Genomic DNA, 27486 nt, shown 5'->3' with positions numbered 1-27486 from the left:
GCAATGGCGCGATCTCGGCTCACTGCCATCTCTGCCTCCCGGGTTCAAGCGATTCTCCTGCCTCAGCCTCCCAAGTAGCTGGGACGATAGGCGTGCACCACCACACCTATCTAATTTTTGTATTTTTAGTAAAGACAGGGTTTCATCATGTTGGCCAGGATAGTCTCAATCTCTTGACCTCGTGATCCGCCTGCCTCGGCCTCCCCAGGTACTGGGATTACAGGCATGAGCCACCGCACTGGGCCCTCTTCACATTTTAAATTAAGAACAGCTCAGATAAGGCGTAATATTAGCTTACCTCTCTACATGATCTTAGCTCCTCAAACTCTCTGGTGGTCCAGTGTCTGTCTTTGAAGAAATTAGTGCTATTTCTTTTGTAAAAAAGATCCCAGTTTTTCTGAGCCTCTTGTTCCAATTTGTGCTGTTTAAAATCAGACACCAAAGTTTGGTCTCTTTTCAGTTTCTCCTCTTCTTCAGAGCTGAGAACCCTTGCCTGCAGCCTCTTCCTTGGCAAAGAAGTCATCTCAGAAACTGAAGGTAACACTTAACACAGCTGAAGATTCTCCATCCCCAAATAATATGAATCCATGCTAATGGATCAGATGCATTTCCTCAGGTGAGTTTCACGCCTCAAACAGCACAGGGGCTTCGCAGACAAAAGAATGAGATTCTGGTTAGTGGTTCTAGAACGGTTCAAGACGCCAGGTTCAATTCACCAAATGTTTATGAGATGCAGACTGTACAAAAAAAAATCCTCCCCGCTATATGAGAGGTCACAAAGACGACAAAGACAACAGTCCCTAACTTCAGAGGGCTTAAATTCATTCAGTGGCCAGGACTATCTCATGCACCATACTTTTATTCAAACCAGATGAGTCAACTATTACAATAAATCGATTTAGTTTAGAAAAAAAAAAGGACGCTCTCACGAACTGACTGGGAAACCTTGCGAAGAAAATATTACTCAATTTTCGGTGCCCGCGAAAGGGGTGACTTAAAAACCACAATGGACTTAGCTGGAAGCGGGTGGTCAATTGCCAGATACAAGTGAGGTCACCGTTTCCCAAGGGTCGGAGCTCCGTTTTTTCGGGGGAAATGAAGCTAAGCCTGGGTGGGCTCATTTCCTGACCGCACTCACAAGAGGCTGTCGTAGGAACCAGAGGGAACGTCACTTTTCAGGGACTGAGGCCCTCGCACCGCCATCACTGCGCAAAGTGGAGAAAGAGACCCAGTGACGCGTGGCTGAGGTCCCGAGGATCCATCTCAGGACACTCAGGATAGACTAGGCCGCATGGGCCCTTGGACCCTGAGGAGGGCGTCCGTGATGACTAGCCTACCCGCGTTAATCTAGTCAGCCACGCTCAGGGATCACCATCATCAGTTCCTAAATTCACCTGTAGGGGTAGGGCCAGGCGCACTCACCCTACAGCCAGCCCCAGATCTCGGAGGCAGAATATGGGAGGAACTGCGAAACAACCCTGAGCCAATTCTGAGAATCACAAATTGGGAATCTCCGGGAGGAGTTCTTTCGCCATGGCACCGCCCCCGCCACTTCCGCTAGGAACCCGGAAGTTCCTACCCGACGCCGGAAGTCCCCCGGCCTTGCCCCTTCAGATTCTTCCTTTATCCCGAGGCAGAGAACAGGACTTGCTTCTGGACCCGGGTGGGTGCCGGCTTTGCTCTCCTTGCCCCCTAGAGCGGTGTCCCGGGAGCACAGTCCTCCCAGACGCCAGCGCCGGAAGCTCCGATCGCGGCTGCGCCAGGAGAGCGCCGATCTGGGTGCGAGGCCGGTGCGGGGCCATGAATGGGACCGCGAACCCGCTGCTGGACCGCGAGGAACATTGCCTGAGACTCGGGGAGAGCTTCGAGAAGCGACCGCGGGCCTCCTTTCACACTATTCGTTGTAAGTCAGCGCTCCCCACGGTTCCCTTCGGCCGCTCAAGCCGCCACATGTCAACCTTGACTCCTTCCTTTCTTCTCTCGGCCCTTCAGATTCCAGGGAACCCCCTGCCAGCGTCACTTTCTCTCGAACCCCCAATCCTTTGGGACCTCGAGTTGGCCCTTCTTTTACCCAGATTATTTCTCCCAAATCTTCGTCACTCCCTACTATTCTTCTACTTTATAGTCTCAAACACTAGTTCCAAAGGTCTTTGGCCTCGTTTTGGTTCCATCCCTCCCCTCCCCCGACGTCGCCCCTAAGGCAAACCTCCCGCCCCTAAGGCAAACCTCCCGCCCCTAAGGCAAACCTCCCTCCCCCAAGGCAAACCTCCCCCCTCTTATCCGGGTCCACTTCTTCCTCGAAACCCCTCCCCTCCTTTCCAATGCTCCTATCAGGGTTCTCCACAGTTAAAAGACGCTTCTTGTTTATTACGACCCTCATCCACTCCCTCCGAACCCCTTCTCTTCCCTGCTTTCCTCCTCCGACTTGGTTCTGGACTCCCAGATACTGCGCTTTGTCCCCTTTACAGCCAAAGAATTGGCATCCTCTCTGCGCCTCAGAGTTTTCTTCCATCTCCTTTCTGTGCTTCATTTGACTTGGATGTCTTTTGAGGTCACCTATACCATACGGGCTTTTCCTCCAGACCAAGTTCCTTGTGGGTAAAGAGTCAAATCAGAGTTCGTGAGCCTGGGATAGGTTAAAGATTGGTCTATGTTTGGAAGCAGAAGAGAGCAGGCGTAAGGAATGGCGAAATAGTCATTATGCCGGACCTTTTTCTACATGATTATAGACTCTGTTGAGAGTGCACTTCCACCCTATGTCCTGGGTGAAGGTTTGGCAGTTAGGAATTGGCTGACAGAGCATCCCTCCGTGATTCATGAACTTCTGGTTTCCGTGGCGCTAACGCTGTTGTTAAGACTTGTTTTTGTCAGAGGACCTGATAGATGTGACTCAACACATGTGAAGAGGGCGTCTTAGATAATGAAATCCCATCTTTGTGTAGTCACTTGCCATGCCATTACTATGCTTCCTACTGACAGCACATCCAGCTCTTTCAGAGAGGAGATTGGGAATGAGATAAGAACATCATTTCCTGAAGAGTTTACTAAGTTGATGTTCTCTTTTGGTGAAGGGCAATGTGGAATTTAAATCATACAGTTCATGTGTGCACCTGCCCTGCAGTTTGAGGCAGATGTGAATGTGAATTAAGATGGCTATTCATGTTGTACTCTAACTGCAGTTTAGAAACACGAGCAGGATAACTTGTGGGGATACAGTTAAGTTGTCTGCTATGAACTACAGAATTGTCTTGGTTAAAGCTGCAGAACTGGCTGAGAGTGGTGGCTGACACGATAATCCCAGTACTTTGGGAGGCCGAGGCGGGCAGATAGCTTGAGCCCAGGAGTTTGAGACCAGCCTGGGCAGCGTAGGCCCATCACTATTTAAAAAGAAAGAAAGAAAGAAAAAAAACAGCTATGGAACTTGAGTATGGCAAATCCTAATTTTGACAGTTTCTATGCAGAGTGAAATCAGCTTTTGATGATGCTGTGGCCTTTCGTATTTCATAGAGTTGACAGTCACAGGATCTTTTTCATATGCTGTTACTTTTGATCCTCACAACCCTAAAAAAGCAACTTATTATGGATGATGAGACCTTCATTTTCATCTCTCCCTTGGGAGAAGGGAATATCTTTAATAAAATGGCCTGTAAATTCTTTTTTCCCCCTAGAATAATCCAAAGGGGGTCAGAGGAAAAGTTTGTAGAGGTGTAGATGAAACAGGATTGTCCCTGAGTTGGTAATAATAGAAACTGGATAATGGTACACCAGGGCTCATTGTACGATTTTCTCTACTTTTGTATATCTGAAGTTTTCCATAATGAAACCGGTTTTTAAGAATTCTGAATTATTTTTATTTTTCATTCATCTGAGTAATAACAAATTTAATTCTTAAATGGAGATGTCCAGGAGGCCCTTATTATAAGTAACCTGGTGGGTAAGTGTTTTCTTTCCTTTCCCTTTAGATGATTTTAAACCAGCATCTATAGACACTTCCTGTGAAGGAGAGCTTCAAGTTGGCAAAGGAGATGAAGTCACAATTACACTGCCACATATCCCTGTGAGTTTATTTCATTGTTTTTTTAAATGTAGGATCACAATGGATCTTCATCTTTTATGTTATTGCAATTTAAACTTCCTACTTTTAAAAATGTTTAGATTTCTAAAGTGGCAACATAAGGGAAAAAAGGAATTTTGGGGAGTGGGGTGGGGTGGACTTCATGCTAGGCAGGTGCTTGATTTAAAAATAATTCTTGTAATCTTAGCACTTTGGGAGGTGGAAGTGGGTAGATAGCTTGAGTTCAGGAGTTCAAGACCAGCCTGGGCAACATGGTGAAACCCCGTCTGTACCAAAAATACAAAAAAATTCGCTGGGGGTGATGGCGCTTGTCTGTAGTCCCAGCTGCTTGGGAAGCTGAGGTGGGAGGATCACTTGAGCTGGGAGGTAGAGGTTGCAGTAAGCCAAGATCACGCCACTGCACTCCAGCCTGGGCGATGGAGTGAGACTCCCTCTCAAAAAAAAAAGATTATTCAAGATTCAAGATTATTCGTCATTTTCCCCAATCTTCCTTTTCCCCTATCTGCCACTAAGTAGACAAGGTTCCTGTCTGGACACACCTAGCCCCTCTTTGAGATACAGCTTTTCTCCCAAGCAACTCCAGAGAGAAAAGCCTTAGGTGCCCTGCTGATTATACGGCCACAACAGCTCAGGAGTGTGAGGCAACCAAGCCAGGAGTTAAGGCAGGCAAGAGCCAGAGATTGACACACTCAGCTGATTTAGGGATGAAGAACTAAATTGAAAGCTGGATTAAGAACCCTTGCAGAGAAAGACTTTTGTGAAGCCCTACCCAAGGCAGCACTAATGACAAAGCACCAAAGGGTCACATGATGCTCTTAGCGAACATGTTTTATTGCATGTCACACCCCTGTTCTGGAACATAAGTTCTTGGTAGCTGGTGATAGAATGAAAAGTCTCTGGACAGAGAGATCTGGAAAGTTTTGTGCTGAGGAAAAATTACCCATCCAAACTGCTATTTGATTACTCGTTGCCTTTGGCAAGTTACATCATCTCCCTTTGGACCTTAGTTTCCCATATGTAAAATGAAAGGTTTAGATAAATGGTCCCTAAAGTCCTTTCTAGCTCTATATTTTTACTATATAAATAAGGAGTCAAAGAGCCAAGCGGTTTTTTTTTTATTCTAAGCAAGGTATTAAATACTATATTCAACAAATATTAATCAAACGCCTCCCACACGCTGGCCCATTACTAGGCATGAAGAATACAACCTTGGACAAAACAAGCACATTTCTTGCCCTTGTGGAGCTTATGGTCTGGAGTTTAAATAAACACAAGAAAATATAGCTGTTATTCTACAAAATCTTACTTCCTTAAGGAAGTAAGCTGTGAGCAGATCTGGAGGTTTGGTCATTTAAAGAGAGGGGGCAGGATATAGCCGGCGGGAAGCCTTGTTAAAGCCCAGAGGCAGGAGAGAGTTTGAGGATCAGAGAGAAGCCAGTTGCCTTCTGCTCCGAAGCACATGTGCAGGGGAGTATGCCGCAGGGTGAGGTGGAGAGCCAGGGAAGGGCCCGGTAGTGCAAGGCCAAGTGGCTAGTTTAAAGATTTTATCCTTTGACTTGAGAGCAATTGAGGAGTGACTGAAAGGCTTAGGCAGATGAGTGACATGATTTATTTATTCTGAGCCAACCAGGATAATGATCTTCTCTTGGAAAATGCTCTGTTGGTTGCTTGACATGAGAAGGGGAAACCCTGGTCTCTCTAATGACAAAGAAGTAAAGAGATCACTCACAAAGTAAAGAGATCACTCACAGTTTTACTATACAGAGATAGCTCTGCTTAGTATAGTGCAAATAATGGTTAATTAATTTTTCTCTCTCAGAATGTATATAGTAATTTAAAATTTTTGTACTACCTTTTTGATTACTTAGAATGTGTTGCACATTCACAGATGCTTGCTATATTATTTCTCCTTTATTTTTGCCTGGGAAACCAGGAGTTAAAAATAGAAATCGGTTCAACCTATTCTTTTTGAATAGCTCTGATGAAAGATTTCATCAGGTAGAGTCATCTATAAATTCAGCTGATATTCATGACTGGTATGTTTAGTTTGATCATCTTATACTTTTGTGGCAAATAGGGATCCACACCACCCATGACTGTGTTCAAGGGGAACAAACGGCCTTACCAGAAAGACTGTGTGCTTATTATTAATCATGACACTGGTGAATATGTGCTGGAAAAACTCAGTAGCAGCATTCAGGTGAAGAAAACAAGGTATGTGAATAGCCAGATGCAGGTTTATGTCATGTTTCCAAACCTCTGTTATCTATTCAGTTTTTATAAGGTTGTGAACATCTGCTTGCTCATAGTGTTCTATCAGTAGTCTTAACTCTACCTGTGTCTTCTCAGACAAATCAGTAAAATATGTCTTCCTCAAATGCAATAAAAAGAAATAATGTTGTTTTTTTTTTTTTGTTTTTGTTTTTTTTTGTTTTTTTTTTTTGAGATGGAGTCTCGCTCTGTCGCCCAGGCTGGAGTGCAGTGGCGCAATCTCGGCTCACTGCAAGCTCCGCCTCCTGGGTTTACGCCATTCTCCTGCCTCAGCCTCCCGAGTAGCTGGGACTACAGGCGCCCGCCACCTCGCCCGGCTAATTTTTTTGTATTTTTAGTAGAGACGGGGTTTCATTGTGTTAGCCAGGATGGTCTCGATCTCCTGACCTCGTGATCCGCCCATCTCGGCCTCCCAAAGTGCTGGGATTACAGGCTTGAGCCACCGCGCCCGGCCGAAATAATGTTTTTAAGACCTAAAACATGGGAACCATTGGGGAAAGGGATATACTTTATAATTAAGCCAATTTTGTTAATCTCGTGATTGCTACCATACCACCCAAGGGATAACTTATAAACTTACAATTATGAAGTAATAATATATACTATACTTAATTGGAGTGAAAACATTAATTTTTTTACAAGATACATTTGAGATCACTATAATACCAAAATAAAACTTTGCCTATTTTTAAATATAGTGAACTCTTTAATTCAACAGTTATTACATGTCTAAAATGAAGCCAGTTAAATAGTTTATTTGAAAATAAAAATTCATTCTATAAATAGAAATAACCTAGTGGTTCTATTTGTTACCATATAATACAGTTTTTTGTTTTTTTGGTGTTTTTTTGGTTAAGAGTCGAGGTATCTTGCTCTGTCACCCAGGCTGGAGTGCAGTGGCATGATCATAGCTCACTTATAATACAGTAATTATTATTATACAGTCATTAAATTGTAAAGATTGTGACAACCTGATGTTTTTTGTTTATGCTTCATTAAGCCATTTTTTTCATTCACTCATTCCACAGAAAATAAAAATAGGTACCATTTATTGAGGGAGCATCATGTCCCAGGCACTCTGCTAGATGCTTTATATGCATTGTTTTATCTAACAAGTAATTTTTAGAAAGGTGCTATTATTATTATTTTGTTTTACTTCTTTTGTTAAAAATACGGAATCCTTCATGAATTTGTGTGTCATGCTTGTGCAGGGGCCCTGCTAATCTTCTCTGAATCGTTCCAATTTTAGTATATGTGCTGCCGAAGCAAGTACGAAAGGTGCTACTATTATCTTTTTAAAAAAAAAAGATACGGAGACTGAGGGTTAGAAAGCTTGACCTACCCCAGAGAGTATGTTGCAGAATCCCTTGCTCCTGTCCTGCCACTCTATTTGTATTCATTACCTATAGTGAACCAGGTACTACTGTTATTTCTCCAATATCTGATGGTTATGGTATATTCCCTTACTACGCAGTGTGATACGGGAACTAACAGTATCATATCACCTAGATGATATGCAGAATCTCAACACCTATTAGATCTGAATCTGCAGAGATCACCAAGTGATTTGTGCATATACAGAAGTTTTAGAAGCACCGGGCTAGTCCATTTACAAAAGAAATTGTTAACTGATAGAATATTCTCAGCTTGGGGTGGAATTCTGCTTGTCTGTGAGCAAGAGCTGGCATGTGATGAAATGAACAAGCAGTATATAGATAATGGAAAATTTGCAAGCTGGGCAGTATTTTAAGAGCTACTTTATTTAGGAGCTCATGCACTCATGATTATAACTACATAATGATGTTTCGGTCAATAGTGACCTCCATATATGACAGTGGTCCCTTAAGATTCTAATGGAGCATGTATGGAAACCTGATACATGGCACTTGATATTGGCATTGCAGATCAAGTAGGGGAAATGATTGATATTCAGTAATGGTGGTGGGACATTTGGGTTTTCATGTGAAAAAATTATATGCTATCTAGGTTTGTGTAAGTACGCTCTGCTGTTTGCAGGATGAAATCACCTCATGATGCAATTCTCAGAACTTACCCTCATTGTTAAGGGATGCTGTGAATGTATTTTCTACTAGTAAAATGGATTCTTACAGTTGCATTGTATCCTACATTTGTTTGCTATACATTTGAGCTCATCGAGGGCAGTAAATATTCTATTCATCTATCTCTGATACATAACATAGTACTGGATTACAGTAGACACTCAAATGTTGAATGAATAGCTCACATGATAAAATTGCAAATATCAATATTTTGAAGTGGTCTGGAAAGAGTATGGGGTTCTACAGAGACTTACGAGTTTTCAGTCACCTGGACAAATTTGAGAACCACTGTTTTTGCCCTTCTAATTTAATGTCTGTATCTCCTTTCAGAGCTGAGGGCAGCAGTAAAATCCAGGCCCGAATGGAACAGCAGCCCACTCGTCCTCCACAGACGTCACAGCCACCACCACCTCCACCACCTATGCCATTCAGAGCTCCAACGAAGCCTCCAGTTGGACCCAAAACTTCTCCCTTGAAAGATAACCCCTCACCTGAACCTCAGTTGGATGACATCAAAAGAGGTAGAGAACGTTTTCTGGATCCACGATAGCAACTTGGAGTAGAGTGTTGATTTCCTTGTGGAGATCACATGGCTGCTGTATTGATACGGTGGCTGGGGCATTCAATGCCATCAAAAAAATGTCTGCAGAGCTCACTGTTCAGAAATGGGGAGGGTGGGGGCTTCTACCATTTATCTCATTTGACAAGGGTGAGTCCTGGAATAGTGACTTGAGTTTGTGGCTATCTTGGTAGCATTCTGCTTAGAGGCCTAGGATTTAAACAAGCATGACTTCCATCTAAAGCTACATATGGCTCCATATGGCATATCCAAGGCTCCGGAGAAAGGAAGGATTCTAGGTGTTGGAGGTGAAAACTAAGCGTAGGTGGCAACATTTCTGAGCTTTACATTGGTATAGAGGCTGGAGGAGCTGACCATGGTGCTGCACACTTGTAGTTTCAGCTACCGTGAGACAGGAAGATCGCTTGAAATTGGGAGTTCGAGGCTACAGTGTGCTATGATCGTGCCTGTTGGTACTGTTGGTAGCTACTGAACTCCAGCCTGGGCAATAACATCTCTTTTTTGGGGAAAAAAAACAAGGATTAAAGTGCCGTTTAAAATACCATAAGCAAATGTTCTGTGCTAACAGGAAGTGTGTAAATATGAAAGAGGCCATGAGGACCAATAGAAACAGATACTCTCCTAGAAAGACTTAAAGGTCTGGTTTGGTTCTCTCCACTGCAAACCCGAGACAAAGAAGCTTACCTTGGCTATCTCCTTCACACGATGAATGGTTTTAGTCCTCCAGACTCTTTAGAAGTTGTGAGGCCAAGTGTCATATTTCATATTTATAAGTTTTATAAAACAGCTAAATCCATAATAATAGTAGGGAAAGGTAAAGAGTTGTCCCTGGGAAGTTTGCCTTTTCCACCCTGTAGAACGGCTGCAGACATCACTCTGCATTGTGCACAGTTGTTTTGTCCCTTGTTTTTTTTTTCCTCATGGATACTGGAATGCTGTTACAGAAGTTTTCACTTAGGTTGAATAGGAATCAGAGCATGAGTGGTTAGTTGTTGCCAATTACGCTTAAAGGAGCCATAGCCATTTAAGGCCACGTGGTGTGTGTGCTTGGACAGGAAAATCTGGCACCTTTTTTGAAATGGTTAGTTAACATTGAAATGGTTAGGTAAGGCTTGTTTTTCCTTCCCTAGTTTATATCTGTAAAAAATGCGCAGTACCTGACAGGCATGGCTGTCAGTCAGATATGTGAAGAGGAAGAATGTTGTTTTACTGTTTGTCTTTAGTCACCGTGGTTCTTCCTGCAAGCCTCCGTTTATTTATGGGACATGAGAGCTGGAAAGGACCTTAGAGGCTGTCTGGCTTTCATTTTTCCAGAGTGGCTTAGAAAATTCATTGACTTTGGCTGGGCGCGGTGGCTCAAGCCTGTAATCCCAGCACTTTGGGAGGCCGAGGCGGGTGGATCACGAGGTCAGGAGATCGAGACCATCCTGGCTAACATGATGAAACCCCGTCTCCACTAAAAACACAAAAAACTAGCCGGGCGTGGTGGCGGGCGCCTGTAGTCCCAGCTACTCGGAGGCTGAGGCGGGAGAATGGCGTGAACCCGGGAGGTGGAGCTTGCAGTGAGCCGATACCGTGCCACTGCACTCCAACCTGGGCGACAGAGCGAGACTCCGTCTCAAAAAAAAAAAAAAAAAAAAAGAAAATTCATTGACTTCTACCTGGGTGTCACTGCTGGTTAGAGGTAAATCCAAAACAAGCATTCAGACCTTTCAACTCCTAGTCAGATATTTTTCAACCACTTTACATAATATTTGTCTTCTCTTATGTGGGAATTACACTTGTATCCCATAGTTCATAATATTCATAATTCTCCTTTTAGTAGATAAAGGCAAATGGACTTAATTAATTTCTTACACAGAACAGCCATTATTCTGAAACAGTCTTGCTTTTTGTTTATTTTGAGTGAATTTAATGTTTCCATTGTGTCTCTGGAAACAGGTTGTGTTTTGGTTTTGGTAATTTTGTTTGTATGTTTTTTAAGGAATTTTAAGGACTTTGTTTTAAATTATTTCTTATTGCTGTTGGTTTTGCTGATTTACTAGTTATAGAAGCTCCAATGCACTGCCTTGAAAACGGCTGCTGTGCTGATCCACATCATATCATTTATTCCAGAGCTAAGGGCTGAAGTTGACATTATCGAACAGATGAGCAGCAGCAGTGGGAGCAGCTCTTCAGACTCTGAGAGCTCTTCGGGAAGTGATGACGACAGCTCCAGCAGTGGAGGCGAGGACAATGGCCCAGCCTCTCCTCCGCAACCTTCACACCAGCAGCCCTACAACAGTAGGCCTGCCGTTGCCAACGGAACCAGCCGGCCACAAGGAAGCAACCAGCTCATGAACACCCTCAGTAAGTGTGTGCCCCCTTTTATGACTGAGAGAGGGCCATAGGTGCAGCTTCTATTTATCCTATGCCAGAACTTACAAACCTAAAGATGTTTAAGGCATAGGAGAGGATCTTGTTAAAAATAATTTGGAGCAGAAAGGTGTGAGTTACTAAACAGTAAAAAAGGGAAATGAGATGAAAAATCTGTTCTTTCTATTTCTATTCCCTACTGGCTCATACCGGTGTGTGTGAATTCTGGAAAACACTAAAACATGAACAGGTAGGCGTTTTTGCTTTTATACCAGGCTTTCGGGGAGCTACCTGCCACCATACTGCTCTCTGCCTGTTGGTTTTTCTTTTTTTTTGGAGACGGAGTCTCACTCTATCACCCAGATTGGAGTGCAGTGGTGCAATCTTGGCTTACTGCAACCTCCACCTCTTGGGTTCAAGCGATTCTCCTGCTTCAGATTCCCAAGTAGCTGGGATTACAAGCATGTCCCACCACACCTGGCTAATTTTTGTATTTTTATTAGAGATGGGGTTTTGCCATGTTGGCCAGGCTGGTCTCCAACTCCTGGCCTCAAATATCTGCCTGCCTCAGCCTCCCAAAGTGCTGGGATTACAGGTGTAAACCACCACACCTGGCCTATCTTGAACTTTTATAAAAAAGAATCTGCTGTCCCCAGACAGTGTGGTGGCTTTTTTTTTCCTTTCCTTCAGACAGAGTCTTGCTGTGTTGTCCAGGCTGGAGTGCAGTGGCATGATCTTTTTATTTTTTTGTAGAGACAGGGTTTCGCCATGTTGCCGAGGCTGGTCTCAAACTCCTAGACTCAAGCGATCCACCTACCTTGGCTTCCCAAAGTGCCGAGATTATAGGCATGAGCCACCACACCCGGCCATTTTAAACATTTTCAGTGGAGACAAGGTCTTACTGTTTTGCCCAGGCTGGTCTTGAACTCCTCCTGAGTACAAGTAATCTCCCCAACTCCTGAAGTGCTGGGATTACAAGCATGAGCCACCATGCCCAGCCTCAGTGGCTTTTAATGCAGTTGATACTAAAGTAAAACAGGAAAACAAGAACAAAAATTTATTTGTTTTGAAGGTGAGCAGAGGGCTAATTTTCTATGCTTTTCTCTCTTTGGAACCCTGATGAATGTTCTCTCTTGGTACATCTTCCTTTGAGGAAGTTGGAAGGTCTAGAGGCAACAGTGGGGAAGTTAACCTAGTTAATCCAACTATTGTGGACCAGGCAGAGATAATCCCAACCTCAACGGTTTGGACCAGATAAGTCTTCTTTATGGGAGGTTGTCCTGCACATTGTAGGATATTTAAGAGCATCCCTGACCTCTACCCCCTAGATGCCAGTACCAATCTCCTCCCACCTCCCCAGCCGCATGACAACCAAAAATATCTCAAGACATTGCCATATGTGCCCCATCTTTAACATAGACTGAAGTATATGAAGAAAATCTGGCATTGTAGGTAATTAGAAAAGGGGTGACCTCAGGATCAGACTCCCCAAAAGGGTTTCATGGACCCTAGAGTCCTCAAAATAGACTTTGAGGAGAACTGGCCTAGAGATTAGCAATTTGGAAATAAAGAAAATCCCTTTTGTTACAAGTAGTATCAACTGGGATTCTGTTATATGTATTCCTATTGTATTAGATTGAAATGTTGAGTAGTTATATTCTAAATTCTGCATAGTAAACAAGAATCTGGGCTTTGTAAAGCTCGTTAGTTCAGATTTGAAGTTTAAGATAACGTGACTATCCTGGACAGAGGTGTGCCAGAGCAGAAACTGCATTAGCATATTACTGGTGTTAACAGTATTCACCTTTCTTAATGAGAAGCCTACTGGATATTTTCTTAAGTTGCCTTTATAAAGCAACTTAATGTGATCAGTTCTACTGAATGGTGAATCAGTTATTTTAAATGTTTTCTTTTTTTTTTTTTTTTTTTGAGATGGAGTCTCGCTCTGTCGCCCAGGCTGGAGTGCAGTTGTGCAATCTCGGCTCACTGCAAGCTCCGCCTCCCGGGTTCAGTTGATTTCTCCTGCCTCAGCCTCCCGAGTGGTTGGGACTATAGGCACGTGCCACCATGCCTGGCTAATTTTTGTATTTTTAGTCGAGACAGGGTTTGACCAGGCTGGTCTCCAACTCCTGGCCTCAAATGATCTGCCCGCCTCGGCCTCCCAAAGTGCTGGGATTACAGGCATGAGCCACTGCACTCAGCCATATTTTAAATATTTTCTTGCTATTTATTAAACCATTTAAAAGCTATCTAGCTTACTTCTCCTTTCCTCTACCCTAATAAGCAGTATTGTTGTGCGTTGCAGATAACCAAAAGCATCGTTTTGTTTCAGTGAGCCAAACTGGTTTTCTTCCCTAAGTTGAACTAACAAGGTTTTACTGTAGTGTGATAGCCAAGGCAATTAACCAAAAAAATTGTGAGGAAGTCATTTTCAAATTCTGTACTTTTGTTTGATTCTACAATTTTACTTTTTTTTTTTTTTTTTTTTAAATAGGAAATGACTTGCAGTTGAGTGAGTCTGGCAGTGACAGTGATGACTAGTGCTGGATCTTTCGAAATCTACTTTTTGGTGCACAAACATGCCGCAAGACCGAGCTACTTTGGCGTGGTGTCCATTGCCAAGAGGAAAATGTTATGGATCAGTGACTGTAGTAGGAGTTTGAGGCTCTGGAGCTCTCACATATTCAAGTCTTTAACTTAGTGGTGATGGGTGATTTTCTTGTGTCATTTTTGAACAATCTCATCTTTCAAAGTTTAAGTAGACCTGTAGAAGAGCTAACAGAATTATATTTCTATTTAGTTAACATTGTTAATGAAAAACAGATAAATGTGCCCTGGTCTAGGTTACTCAAAGGCCATATCTTCACCAGGCCAGAGATTCAATTTTAAACCTCAGCAGCCATCCGTTTGGCCAAGTGGTTGGTACCAGTGAAATGAAAGTCTTTGAGGGGTAGGAGAGAGAGGGAAACCTCAAACTACATCATAGAAATATGTTAAAACCACTTTAAATTGTTGACACAAAGTGGTAAGGAAGTTTTGTCTGACTCAGCCTGACAAGCCTAGATAGAAATGGACCTCAGAATACAGAATGGAGTCCTTGAGTGTCAGCTGGTGAGGACCATGGAGTCCTGCGAGCTCAACCTGTCATTTACAGACTAAGAAAGGGAAGTACACACCCGGCTTGTGGCCAGTCTTCTGCCCCCTCTCCGGGCTTTCCTCACTGTTCTCTCCCTTGAGTCTCATTTGTAGGAATCAAGAGATTCCTATACATGGGACTTTTAGATGTACATTGGCACTTTGATTAGATTCCAAAAGACAAAAGTGTTGGGTGCTTCTAGCTTGAATTCAGTCCCTAAATACATGAGGCTGGGTGAGCAGATGAAACCGGTAGCCACTGTGCTAATGCATGTGACTCCATTCAGTTGGAGCTTTTGGTTCCATGTGGATCCATACTAAGTATTCTTCAGTCAGTGGATTTTAGCAGGGGGAGGTAGGAGTGGAAGAGAGATGTGAAGAAACCTCTCCAAACAAATGAACCAGCAGTGAGTTTCTAAAAATCAGAATCTAGATAGAAGTTCTGCAATATGAAGTGAGCACATTCTTTGATCAGGCATATCTGTTCATGCTTTTGTACCACTGTTTGTACCTGACTCCCCAACCGATTTGTATTTTTTATATACAACTAGAAGAAAGTCACAAGATTGCCTTCTACAGTGTGCCGTTTCCAAATGGATCTGTTGTTGGAGGAAACTGGTCACTAGTCAATGTTCTATATTTGATGAATGTGTGATAAATCATCCTGTAATCAGTATGGAGTAGCCTGTTTTTATAGTTTGGATGAGTATGTCCTGAGAAATTTCCATCCACTTTGGTTCAGTGGACATCAAGATAGTAATAATAATTTTTCCTCCACAGGTCCCTCCACTCATATGGCCTCTCCCTCCCCAGCTAGTGGACGGGAAGCAGTCTGGACAAAGGAAATAGGTGGTCTGTGGTGGGGGCTTTGGTCACAGTGAAACCTCATAGAGTCAACTGTTTCATCGTGATAGTGAGCCCAGAGCCCAGGGAACCACTGCCCAGCAGCATGCTCACACCATCTACCCTAGTGTAGGTAACAGGTCTACACTAGGACCCCGTGCTGGGCTCTCAGCCCATCATGAGATTTTGGTGGATTTAATTTAATTTTGGTAGGAACTTATTTATAGTGGATTGATAATTGCTTTATAATTCCTTGGTAATGACAGCTCAGGGAAGGTTTCGCAAGGTCACAATTAGGAGACTTGAATTGTTACTGGATGTAGGAATTGTTTCACTGCTCTTAACTTGCTCAAACTGGGGCAGGTTCTAGGAACTTGAATTAAAAATATCTATTTAAGCCTCTCTCTGTCTCTCTCCCCCACCAACTTTTCTCTGAAAGCCTTGATTTCCGTAGACAGAACTGTGGTTTTTGGCATGTTGAGTCAAGACATGTTTCTATAGGAAATGCTTGCATGGGGCACTGGCTTGGTGAGTCAAGCTTCCTGAGCTTCAGACCCTCTGTCCTGTCATCTGTCCTGCCCAACACCGTCTGGTTTTTCTCTAGCACGGCTTCAGTTTTGTTCTCTGCACAAAGCCTTTGGTGGTTCTGCCCTCTGCCCTCCAGCTTTACCCACCAGAGAAGGAATCTTTTCTTTTTGGAAGTCAAGAATTTGGCTTCACAGATGGCTTCTCACAGATGCCCTCCTGCCAGCCAAACCGGACTTGTTCTTCCTGCCTCTGTGCCTTCTCTCATTCTCCGTCTCTCTCCCTCCAAACCCCACTTCTGAGGCTCTGTGGGTGCCATCTTTGTGGACTCTTGTCTTTTTTCAGCCCACATGGAGTGCCCTGTATGTACATACTGACTTTTTTTTTTTTTTTTTTTTTTTTGCTTGAACTCTGGTTGGTATGAGCTCCTGAAAAGCAGGGACTGGGCTGGGTGTGGTGACTCATGCCTGTAATCCCAGCACTTTGGGAGGCCGAGGTGGGAGGATTGCTTGAGTCTAGGAGTTTGAGACCAGCCTGGGCAACATTGTGAGACCCTGTTGCTACAAAAAGAAAAAAAAAAAAGCAGGGACTGTCATTCTCATCTCTTCCTTGGGGTATCCACAGGAATGGACATTCAAATGGTTGTAGCCTGGTTGGGGAGAAGGCAGAGAAAACTACCCAGCCAGTGAAGTGCAGTGGATAGACATAGGAAAACATTCCAGGCATTTGGAGACAGCTGAAAGTATCCATGCTGACTTTCATGATTTAGAAATCTTTAACTGAATTGTTAAAATTGCCTTTTCTTTGCGCTGTACAATGTCTACTGTACTGTGGGTCATTAGATGAGATGAAAGACTTAATTAAATCTGAAGTATCTGAGGTGCTTAGTAAGCCTTAGTAAAAGTTGTGATTGAGGAAACTTAATACAAATGAACTAGATGTTTGTAATCATGCCACTCATTAACGATTTTATTTCTGTAGCAGAACCATTTTTTCTGTGTAAGGTGTTAACGTGTGTGTATGTGCTTCGGTTGTAGGAAAACTTGAAAATTCCAAAATCCCTATTTTCCTGTTTGAGAAGCTGGTTCAGCAGGGTGTGGGTGTGGGGGTCTGTGTGCGTGTGTGTGTGTGTGTATGAATGATGTATTTATTACATTATTTTGAAAGAGAATTAGTGTGTTATGTGGATAATGTTATATACAGCCAAAGTGGATGTTTCTATTTGGCGAGGAAGGTAGGATTTCTGAAACTCAGGCCTTAACCAATAGGTTGGAAGACAAGACCAATTGAAGAGTTATGAAATGTGAGTTTTTGTTACTTCTGTTATTTCTGTCTTGGTTTTGTTGTCTCATTATTTTTAAAATCTTGTGCCTAAAAGTTTTTTTGCTTAATTGTGAAGTAGACATGCATGTTTACATTTATGTAAAATACTTGCTGTGTAAAGTATTTTTTGTTTGTTCTCTTAAAAGATCACTATATTTAAATAAAAGTGAAGGTCAGCAATACATTTAATATCTTGGTGGGTTTCATTTTCTTTTAGAAATCAGTGAGCAATATATGGTTCTTTTAAGAACCTTCTGTGCTTAAGGCTAAATAGCTAACTAAATGGATTCCTTTTTAATTTGGTGTTTATAATCGTTAGGAAGTATACCTCAGCTTTTAAAAGGTGTGACATTCAAAACTGAAGGATGAACTTCAGTTTTTAAAAGGTGTGAAGTTCACAACTGAATCACATCTGAGGCCATTTTACTTGGTCTGAAAAGGAAGGCTTAGTTTTGGGTCTGAGAACCATGCAACAGTTAAACTGAATCCCTAGACATATCCTGTTGTCACTTTAGTTTACCAGATTCCTTCCGCCTTGAATGCCGTGCTACACACACCTGTGACTCCCAGCTGACATTTGGCTGGAAGTGGCCCTGCCCTCCTGCTTCCATCCTCCACTTCTGCTTCCGCAGTGCTCACATTTACCTGTGCTCTTGGCTCCCCTGCTACACTGTACACACTTCTAGGTGGGCAGTGGCCATATTCCTTTTTAATTTGCTGTAGTGTCTCTAGTGGGTGCTGAATACATTTGGATTGAATTAAATTACATGTTAAGTCTAGAAATCCTCTGCTACTTATTCTGCAATGTGCTTGTTCCCTCAGATGGCAACAGTAGTTAGACTTGAACCTTCTTAGTGGGGAAGTGGTGGTGTCCATCACTGAAGGGAGTTTTATCTTCAGTTAACTATTGCCACCGTAATGTTCTATAGCAAACCATCCCAAAACTCAGTGACTAATAAGCATTTATTTTGCTCCCAAGTCTAGGTTGGCTTTAGACTGGCCTTGGCTGGACAGTTCTGGTCTTGATTGGCTCCCTCATACACCTGACAGTTGAGTGAGGTTCAGCTGATCTAGGATGGCCTTGGCCAGCACAGTGGGGGCGACAGAACTACTGCCACCGTAATGTTCTGTAGCAAACCATCCCAAAGCTCAATGACTAATAAGCATTTATTTTGCTCACAAGTCTGGGTTTGCTTTAGACTGGCCTTGGCTGGACAGTTCTGGTCTTGATTGGCTCCCTCATACACCTGGCAGTTGACTGAGGTTCAGCTAATCTAGGATGGCCTTGACAGTACAGTGGGGGCGACAGCTCTGCTCCATGTCATCTCCACCAGCCTAGCCTGGGCATGTTGTCATGGCAAAGGCAGAGAGGTGTAAGAATAAGAGAGGAAACAAAATGCTTCTGTCACAATTGCTAAGACGCCATTGGCCAAAGCAAGTTAGAAAGCTAAGTTCAGAACGAAGGAGTAAGTGGGGAAATCCATTCCCCAAAATTGATGGGAGGAGTTGCAAAAGAGATTGGAAAGGGTGTAGACACAGGGAGGTGGGAAGAATTGCGGCTATTAATGCCATCTATTACATTCACATGCCCTGTGACTGCCACGTTTGAGAACACTGGGCCACATGATCTCTAAGTCCCCTCCCAATTCTGGCATTGTCCCTGGCCAGATAAGAAAGTTCCAGTAGGAGTTAAGACATTTCTATTCATGGTTCATGCAGAGGGCACCAAAAGCCACCCAATGGCTTCTCTTGACTCGGCCCTCCCTCCTTTATTCACTGCATATAGTTTGCTTCCCTCCTGCCATTTCTTACCAAGAGCACTATTCCAGTTATCTGTTGCTAAGTAACAAGCTACTCCCCAGAACTTGGTGGTTTAAAACAATCACCATTTTATGTCATGGGATTTGTTGGTTAGGAATTGGGACAGAGCTTGGTTAGGCAGGTGAGCTTCTTGTGGCTTTAACTGAGGTTACTCAGTGGTACTTAGCTGGCACATGGGCTGGACTGCAGAGTCCAAGCTAGCTTCATTCACATGCCTGGCACCCTGGTGGAGGTGGCTGGAAGCAGGCTTCTGAAACCTCTGGGCCCATGGATTGTAATGTTGAATTGCTCAAATGTAACAGTCTCCTTGGTGAATTGCCAAGGTCCTTGACCTGTAAGCTGGTTATTATCACACAAGTGCTGAAGAACTGCTTCGCTGAAAATTTTAATTGGCTCACTCTACTGTGGGGGAAGGATGGGGCCGAACAACTCCAGTAAAGCGGGCATTGGGGAATAGGTCGGCCCATTAATTGTAATGAGCTTTGGAGACTATTTAGCAATTTGACCCACACATACCCTCCATGCCCCTAACGGAGCGATGGCCTGTGTGTCTGTCCCAGGAGACACTCAGAAATTGCCCCACCCCCTTCCCCAGCACTGGTTCCTAAGTGAAGTGCTGGTGACCAAGCTTCCATCAAAAACCTCACTTTGCTTTACAGATCTTACTAAAATGGCTTCGCAGTTGGATAGATAAGAGGCCCAGGGTCAAATCCCAACCCTACACTTCCCTGGTCATGGTAGGAGTTCTGGCCCAGAGACAGGCTGGATCCTTCGGGGTCAGCTGAGCAGAGCTTGAGCTTCTGTTATGCGTGAAAGCATCAAAACCAGTCCAGTCCTGAAAGTAAAAAAATCAGTCCAGATAGAGTAAGTCAGCTCTGTGCCCCTACCATGCCTCAGACTGTCATAGCCGACACTCAGAAAGCCAGCTGCAACATTAACAGGAGGAATATTTCTCCCACACTGCTGCAATTGAAAAATGTCATAACCATTCCTTTTTTTTTTTTCCGCCTTGAAAGGGAGTCTTGCTCTGTCACCCAGGCTGGAGTGCAATGCATGAGGCTTACTACAATCTCTGCCTGGCGGGTTCAAATGATTCTCCTGCCTCAGCCTCCCGAGTAGCTGGGATTACGGGTGCCTGCCACCACACCCAGCTAAGCTTTTTGTATTTTTAGTAGATATGAGGTTTCACCATGTTGGCCAGGCTAGTCTCAAACTCCTGACCTCAGGTGATCCACGCACCTTGGCCTCCCAAAGTGCTGGGATTACAGACATGAGCCACTGCGTCCGGCCAACCATTCCTTTTTTTGAGTGACTACTGCTTTCTTTCCAGTGACATCTCTAGCCTTGCTTTGTTACTCCTGCCACCTGAAAAAAATCACCGTGAAATTTTGTGAATACCCCTAAATCCCCAAAGAGGTGATTGATTTGGCCTGAGCCACTAAATAATGATAATGACAAATAAAATCCAACACTTCCTAAATAGCTTCTTTTTCTTTTCTTTTTTTTTTTTTTTTTGAGACAGGGTCTCACTCTGTCACCCAGGCTGGAGTGCCGTGGCATGATCTCGGCTCCCTGCAACTTCTGACTCCTGGGTTCAAGCGATTCTCATGCTTCAGCCTCCCCAGTAGCTGGGATTACAGGCGTGCACCACTACACCTGGCTAAGTTTTATATTTTTAGTGGAGTTGGGTGTTTCACCATATTGGCCAGGCTGATCTTGAACTCCTGACCTCAGGTGATCTGCCCACCTTGGCCTCTCAAAGTGTTGGGATTCAGGCATGAGCCACCACACCTGGCCTTAAACCATGTTATCACTACAATTCACCACAACCTTGAAATAAGGTACTACTATTCTATTATTCCCCATTTAGAGGTGAGAAAACAGAGACTCAGAGAAGTTAAGTAAATTAAGCGGGTTAATTAAACAGCGAGTTTGTGGCAGAGCCAGGTTTCAAATTCAGATGTGTGAATCCAATCTTCTTTTTTCACAAACTACACCACATCTTTCTTGACCCATGGCACGCCGTGAGAAGTCAGTCTCTGTGAGTGGACCTGTCAAAATCAACCAGGCCTGAAATCCCAGTACTTCGGGAGATGGAGGTGGGAGGATCGCTTGAGGCCAAGAGTTTGAGACCACCCTGGAAAACGTAGTGAGACTCAATCTCTAACAACAACAACAAAAATAATTAAAAGACTTGACCAGAAGGCCGGGCACGGTGGCTCATGTATGTAATCCCAGCACTTTGGGAGACCAAGGCAGGCGGATCATTTGAGGTCAGGAGTTCAATACCAACCTGGCCAACATGACAAAACCCCATCTCTACTAAAAATAAAAAATTAGCCAGACGTGGTGGCATGTACCTATAATTCCAGCTACTCAGGAGGCTGACGCAGGAGAATCGCTTGAACCTGGGAGGCAGAGGTTGCAGTGAGCCAAGATTGTGCCACTGCACTCCAGCCTGGGCAACAGAGTGAGACTCCATCTCAAAGAAAAAAAAATCAACCAGTAGCCTTGTGGGTATTGTGTGAGCAGTCTTCCCAAGTGTTTGTCTCAAGCAACTCAGCACCTATTCCTGCCAAAAGGAGAAGCAAAACCAGATAACCAGTGGAATGGACATTATGTGTGCTCAGCACCCATTCCCCCAATTTGTACTCCCCAATATTTGGTCCAGAAGTCACCCCCATGTAGCCTCTGTGCTTCTGGAGAATCTCCAGGGGACAGGCTAAGAGTAATGTGTCTAACAGTGCTAAGCCAAGCCCATGGCCTGCGTCAGCAACATTCCAGAAGAAGAAGAGCACTGTAGCCAGTTGTTTAGCCGTATGGTAGTGATGGGGAACAGTTTCCCAGGTTGGGCATGTGGAAGGTTTTCCAGTACTTTGGATTAAGACAGGATGCAGTGGTCCTAAATTCTTATAACCTTTGTCTCCATGGGTTCAGAAACCCAGCCTTCATTCGTCAGCAAGTGCCATTCTCCTGACCAATAGAAATTGGTTCAGAAACAGGCTATGAGCCTCCTTGGTTTGCTGGGGAGTTCAAGAAAAGACGTTTTCTTTCTTTTCTTTTCTTTTTTTTTTTTTGAGAAAGGGTCTCACTCGGTCACCCAGGCTGGAGTCCAGTGGTGTGATCATGGCTCACTGTAGCCTCAACCTACTGGGCCCAAGTGATCCTCCTGCCTCAGCCTCCCAAGTAGGTGGGACTGCAGGTGCACGCCACCCCACCCTGCTGATTTTTTATAGAGATAGGGTTTCGCCATGTTGCTCAGGCTGATCTCGAACTCCTGGGCTCAAGCGATTCACCCACCTTAGCTTCTCAAAGTGCTGGGATTACAGGCATGAGCCACCATGCCTGCCTGGAAAGGAGTTTCTTGAGAGCCACTGGAATACGCATTGTCTCTTCCTCCGGATTTTGCAGGGTGCAGATGTAAGCTTGAAACTGCAGCAGTCAACACCCTAAGGATCCACCCTAAGGATCAAATTAATGGAAAGGTTCAAATAGTTGAGAGGATAGCAGAGGAATAGAATGACGACCTTGACTGAACCATGCCTGATCTCCACCCCACCACAGTGGACTTTTGGTTATATGAACCAATAAATACCACCTTGTGGTATTCAGATTGGATTTTCTGTTCTTGCCAATGAAAGCATATGGACTGGCATAGCCTTCTTTGGTGACCAACTGCATCTCTGAGCCCCTGTCTTACTCTAAACCACCCCACGTGACAGCCTCAGGAGCAGCTAAGGGAATCCATTCTGCTCCTAGGGTATGTTCTGTCAAAGCTGAAGGGCAGGCATCACACCCACAATCTGTTAGAGTTGGAAGAAAACTCAGCCTTTATTCAAAGTCTTTTTCAGATGAGGAAATTGAGATCATGAGAAGTGATCAACCAGATACCTGTACCCCCTGTTCAGTGTTCTTCCCTCCACATTCATAGTAGCACCCCAACTTCCTCCTGGACCAGCAGATTATCTCAGGACACATTTACTTGGCACAGATGAGCTCTTGGATACCAACTCTGTGGCTCCCTGGGCAGCACACCCACTTCTGAACCAGCTCCCTACCTCACAGTTAGGATTTCAAGGAAGGGCTGGGAGCTGCCCATCTTCCGCAATCTCTCATCTTTCAATTTCAAAATGCCAAAGGGCCCGAATTACTACTATTACACATATTCTTAAAACATGTGACTTTGAATCCTTTCATGTCCTGAGCCTTTCAGAACCGTCCCTTGAAATAGCTGGAGTCCAGTGGCGTGATCATGGCTCACTGTAGCCTCAACCTACTGGGCCGAAGTGATCCTCCTGCCTCAGCCTCCCAAGTAGGTGGGACTGCAGGTGCACGCCACCCCACCCTGCTGATTTTTATAGAGATGGGGTTTCGCCATGTTGCCCAGGCTGATCTCGAACTCCTGGGCTCAAGCGATTCACCCATCTTGGCCTATCAAAGTGCTGGCATGATCCCTAGGCCCATCCCTAATATTTCAGGGTCCAGGAAAGAGTATATATGGACACTCACATACCACATGTCTAGGTATTTACATTATAATCAAATAACAGACTATTTTTGTTGTTTTGCTTTTTTTTTTAGAGGTGGAGTTGGGGGAGGGTCTCACTGTGTTGCCCAGGCTGGCCTTGAATTCCTGGACTCAAGTGATCCTCTCTCCACAGCCTCCCAAGTAGCTGGGCCTACAGGCACATGCCACCTGATATGGTTTGGCTGTGTCCCCACCCAAAACCTCATCTTGAATTCCCACATGTTGTGGGAGGGACCCGGTGGGAGGTAACTGAATCATGGGGGCAAGTCTTTCCCATGCTATTCTTATGATAGTGAACAAGTCTCATGAGATCTGATGGTGTTAAAAGGAGGAGTTCCCCTGCACAAACTCTTTCTCATTCTCTCTCTTTGCTTGCTGCCATCCATGTAAGATGTGACTTCTGCCATGACTGTGAGGCTTCCCCAGCCACGTGGAACTGTAAATCCAATGAAACCTCTTTCTTTGGTAAATTGCCCAGTCTCAGGTATGTCAGCATCATGAAAATGGACGAATACAAATTCCTGGACTTAAGTGATGTCTCGCCACAGCTTCCCAAATAGCTGGGACTACAGGCACATACCACCACTCCCAACTAAATGATTCAATATGTTCTGCTTCCCTCAAAAAGGATACTTTCATAAAGAATGGAAGACCAGGTTTGAATTTGGAATTTTAGATTCCACAAAGTCCTGTGGTAGCAAGAGAAGAGGAGCGTCCAGCCCACAGCCAGATCCCCTTCTGTTTTTACCCCGGCCTATCCCACGCTAAGAAGGGCCTCATGTGTGTCCATGAGGAAACCCCAGCCCACATTCCAAGCCCCATCTATAATTCCTACAAACAACTTTTTGCTGGTCACCCCCAGGCCCGCATGTGTACAGGTCACACTCAGGAGGAGAGACATGGGCAAGAGGGCTGCAGGTCCAGGAAGCAGGCTCAAGACCACTTGGGTGGGGAACTGTGGTTTCCCAGGTACCTGGAGCATGGTCTAGGAGTGGGGCGTGCAAGCTCCAAAGGGTGTGTCACTTTGGCCACACAGACACCTCGCCCTGTGGAGAGAGTAATGGACAGAGGAGGGCCAGGGTGGGGCCCTCCAGCCTTGGGACCCAGGACACGGCCTCTCTTGGCCAGGTCCAGGAGTAGTACTAGCCCTCCATTCCATCCTAAACAAGGTCCTAAAACTAGGGCTGAGGACAGGGCTGGCCTAGCAAGACTAGGTTTTGTGATCTCGGGCAAGTCCACGACCTCTCTGGATCTGTTTCCTCCCTTTTGCCTGAGGCAGCTGGAATGCTTCCACATTCCAGAACCCTCCACAGAGTTTGGGAAGCAGATTTGATTTTAGACTCCTCACTCCATCTGGCAATGCTGAGACACTGCCCCCCATAACCCCCAACGGAAGAGAGAGCCACAGCGGGGAAATGAACTGCCTTTATTTTATTTCCCCTCCGGAAACCCCAGTGTGATGGTAGAAGCAGCATGAAAACAACATCTCCCCAGGCCTTGCAGTGGAGGCGAAGGGAACAGGGCTGCCCATGTGCCTGCCTCTAAAGATGCCCCCCTCAGGTTGATATCACCTGTGGGAGACTGGGTCCACTTACAGACACCAGGTGATGGTCCACCAGGCCCCAAGCTCCAGCCTGCTGAGTCCCCAAGGCTCAGGCTCATCAAATAGCTTTGTACAAAAACCCAGGGGTGTCCCTCCAGCTGGTAACAAATGGGCAATTTCTACTTGAGATCTGCTGCTGTGGGGGTGGACCTCATCTTGGAGATATCTTTCCAAAATAAAATTAAGCCCCACTCAGGAAAAATGGTGATGAAAGGCAGCTCACAGACATGCAGGACTAATAATCTTATTGAAAAGGGAGGAGCTCAGGCACACAGGACAAGGCTATGCAATATGCAGACAGGAAAGAAATGCCACGGGACGCTGTCGGGGTCAGCAGGAGGCAAGGAGGTAGAGCTCCGGCCAGGAACGCTCTGCCTAGAGAGAAGCCCTCTGCAGCTGGCCCTAGATGGGGGACCCAGGGAAGTATCTGCCTAAGGACCAAGGAGATAGCAACAGCCTGCCCAGGTGTGGCCTTGTGCAGGTCACACAGTCCTCGTGAGTCTTCTGGACAGGAAATGGACCTGAGGGACATTTTCGAGACAGGGCCAAAGTGCAGAGAGAGCCAAGAGGTCAAGATGGTGCCGGAGATTTTGAACCACAAGAGCCATCCCTTTGGGAAACACTGAGAAGAGGAGCGTCTTGTCTGTCCTCTGCTTGGGGCAAGCCTGGGTCAGGTGGGTTCTCAGTACTTTTTCACAGTTAAGTCTCTTCCTGGGCAGCCACATCCACGTCAGGCTGGGCTGGGGTCCTGTGGCAGGTTCAAAGCTGTGAGCCGCCCTGAGAGAATGTGCCCACTTCCCTGCTTTGTGGTTCATAGGCCTAGAGAGACCCGACAGCGAGCTGCCCAGGGTGAGTGAGAGTGCCTGCTCATTTCGGAGGTCAGGGGCGGAGAGGCCTGTACTCCAGATTCCCCAAAGAGATCAAAACGTACTAAAACAGCCTGCAGGTCTCTGTGTGTCTAACAGTGCTCAGCGAAGTCCACAGCCTGGGTCAGCGACATTCCAGAAGAGGAAGAGCATGGTAGCCGGTTGTTCGGCCGGGTGGTAGCGATGGGGAACAGGTCTCAGGCTGGGCATGTGGAAGGTTTTCCAGTACCTTGGATTAAGACAGGATGCAGTGGTCCTAAATTCTTCCAGTCAGACTGAGTTAACAGCATGTCTTAGTAGCAGGAATTTGTCCTTGTTTTTGTCACACAAAGGTGGGTGGAGACGGGGCCAGGACACGGCCAGTTTGATGACGGTGGAGAAGCTGCTGCCAGTTCTGTGGGGCGCAGGCCACCTCACGGCCCTCAGGTGAAGTAGCGGCAGGGCGTGGAGTCGATGTAGCAGTACTGGGTGCATCGCAGGTCTCCATATGACCTGAGGGAGGCAAAGACACATTCTAAAAGGCCACCTCTTATATGCTGGTGATTCCCAGTCAAACCTCATCAAACAGTGGCCAAGGGTCAGTGGTTCTATAAAAACCTCCCATTCTCATTTGGAGTGAGAGGCCTGGGGGAGTTGAATCATGTCTCTGGGATTTCTGCCTTGAGCTCCAGCTAGGGGCCTGGGTGGAAGGAGGTGGTCGCCCTGCTCTTAGCACAGCATCTATGAGGGAATCACTCCCTTCTCAAGGCCTGAAAGGTTTCCAGTACTGTTGTTACAATGCACCCTACCGACAAAAATGTCCTGTATCTGTGAAGCCACTGGCCAGATACGACTATTGAGCTCCTGAAATATAGCTACTGTGACTGAATAACTGCATTTTTTTTTTTTTTTTTTTTTTTTTTTTGGAAATGGAGTGTTGCTCTGTCCCCAGGCTGGAGTGCAGTGGTATGATTTCGGCTCACTGAAACCTCCGCCTCCCAGGCCTGCCTCAGCTTCCTGAGTACCTGGGATTACAGGCGCGCGCCACCAAGCCCAGCTAATTTTTATATTTTTAGTAGAGGTGGGATTTCACCATGTTCGCCAGGGTGGTGCTGAACTCCCAACCTCAGGTGACCTGCCCACCTTGGCCTCCCAAAGGTCTGGGATTACAGGCGTGAGTCACAGTACCTGGCCTGAGTAACCGCATTTTAAGTTTACTTATAATTACTTTACATTTGAACAGCGGCCTGTGAGTGGGGGCTACCATATTGGACAGTGCAGCTTATACCTCTGTAGCCCGGATGATCATCCGAGACAGGGTGTTAAACCTCACAGGCACAGTCACAAGCATCCCTGGGAGGCTTCTGGGGTGTAGCTGTGTAACCACAGTGAGCGTGGGGGAGCCCTGGGCTCTACTCGATCCTGCACTCCATATCTGATCGTCTATACTCATTTGTCTCTGTGGAGCCATGAAGAGCCAGCTCTGGCAGAGGCCTGTCAGGGGCCTTCCTTCGTTCAGGGA

The 27486-nt window shown here is 45.2% G+C and overlaps 3 protein-coding genes and 1 non-coding gene across 40 annotated transcripts in view; 1 reads left to right on the top strand and 3 right to left on the bottom strand.

Moving 5' to 3' along the window:
* METTL6 (methyltransferase 6, tRNA N3-cytidine) overlaps positions 1-2135 on the bottom strand; it is a 46951-nt gene extending 44816 nt beyond the window's left edge. For 19 of the 28 annotated variants that reach the window (XR_013413341.1, XR_001443243.3, XR_013413340.1 and 16 more), the window contains exons 1-2: positions 1423-1538; positions 299-646 (exon numbers count right to left, since the gene is read on the bottom strand). Coding sequence is in view for 21 of the 28 variants with exons in the window: in XM_077990000.1 (XP_077846126.1) it covers positions 299-523 (225 nt within the window). In the remaining 7 variants the exon portion in view is untranslated. 28 annotated transcript variants of the gene reach the window in all.
* Positions 1613-17351, top strand: EAF1 (ELL associated factor 1). The gene is made up of 6 exons (XM_001082128.5): positions 1613-1903; positions 3963-4057; positions 6153-6289; positions 8737-8927; positions 11102-11335; positions 13836-17351. Exons 1-6 carry the CDS (start codon positions 1801-1803, stop codon positions 13880-13882), a joined length of 807 nt encoding a protein of 268 aa, XP_001082128.3. The 5' UTR covers positions 1613-1800; the 3' UTR covers positions 13883-17351.
* On the bottom strand, positions 7513-7619 carry LOC114676474 (U6 spliceosomal RNA). The gene has a single exon (XR_003727546.2). It is a non-coding gene; the product is annotated as a U6 spliceosomal RNA (small nuclear RNA).
* Positions 17352-24923: 7572 nt separating the features above from the next.
* COLQ (collagen like tail subunit of asymmetric acetylcholinesterase) overlaps positions 24924-27486 on the bottom strand; it is a 72081-nt gene continuing 69518 nt past the window's right edge. For all 10 annotated transcript variants that reach the window (XR_013413554.1, XM_015132224.3, XM_077991433.1 and 7 more), the window contains one exon: positions 24924-26477. Coding sequence is in view for 9 of the 10 variants with exons in the window: in XM_015132224.3 (XP_014987710.2) it covers positions 26408-26477 (70 nt within the window). In the remaining variant the exon portion in view is untranslated. The remainder of the gene's footprint in view (positions 26478-27486) is intronic.

The sequence above is a fragment of the Macaca mulatta genome, chromosome 2 (genome assembly GCF_049350105.2).
Source record: "Macaca mulatta isolate MMU2019108-1 chromosome 2, T2T-MMU8v2.0, whole genome shotgun sequence".
Classification (NCBI taxonomy): Eukaryota; Metazoa; Chordata; class Mammalia; order Primates; family Cercopithecidae; genus Macaca; species Macaca mulatta.
This window is presented reverse-complemented; position numbering and strand designations above follow the sequence as displayed.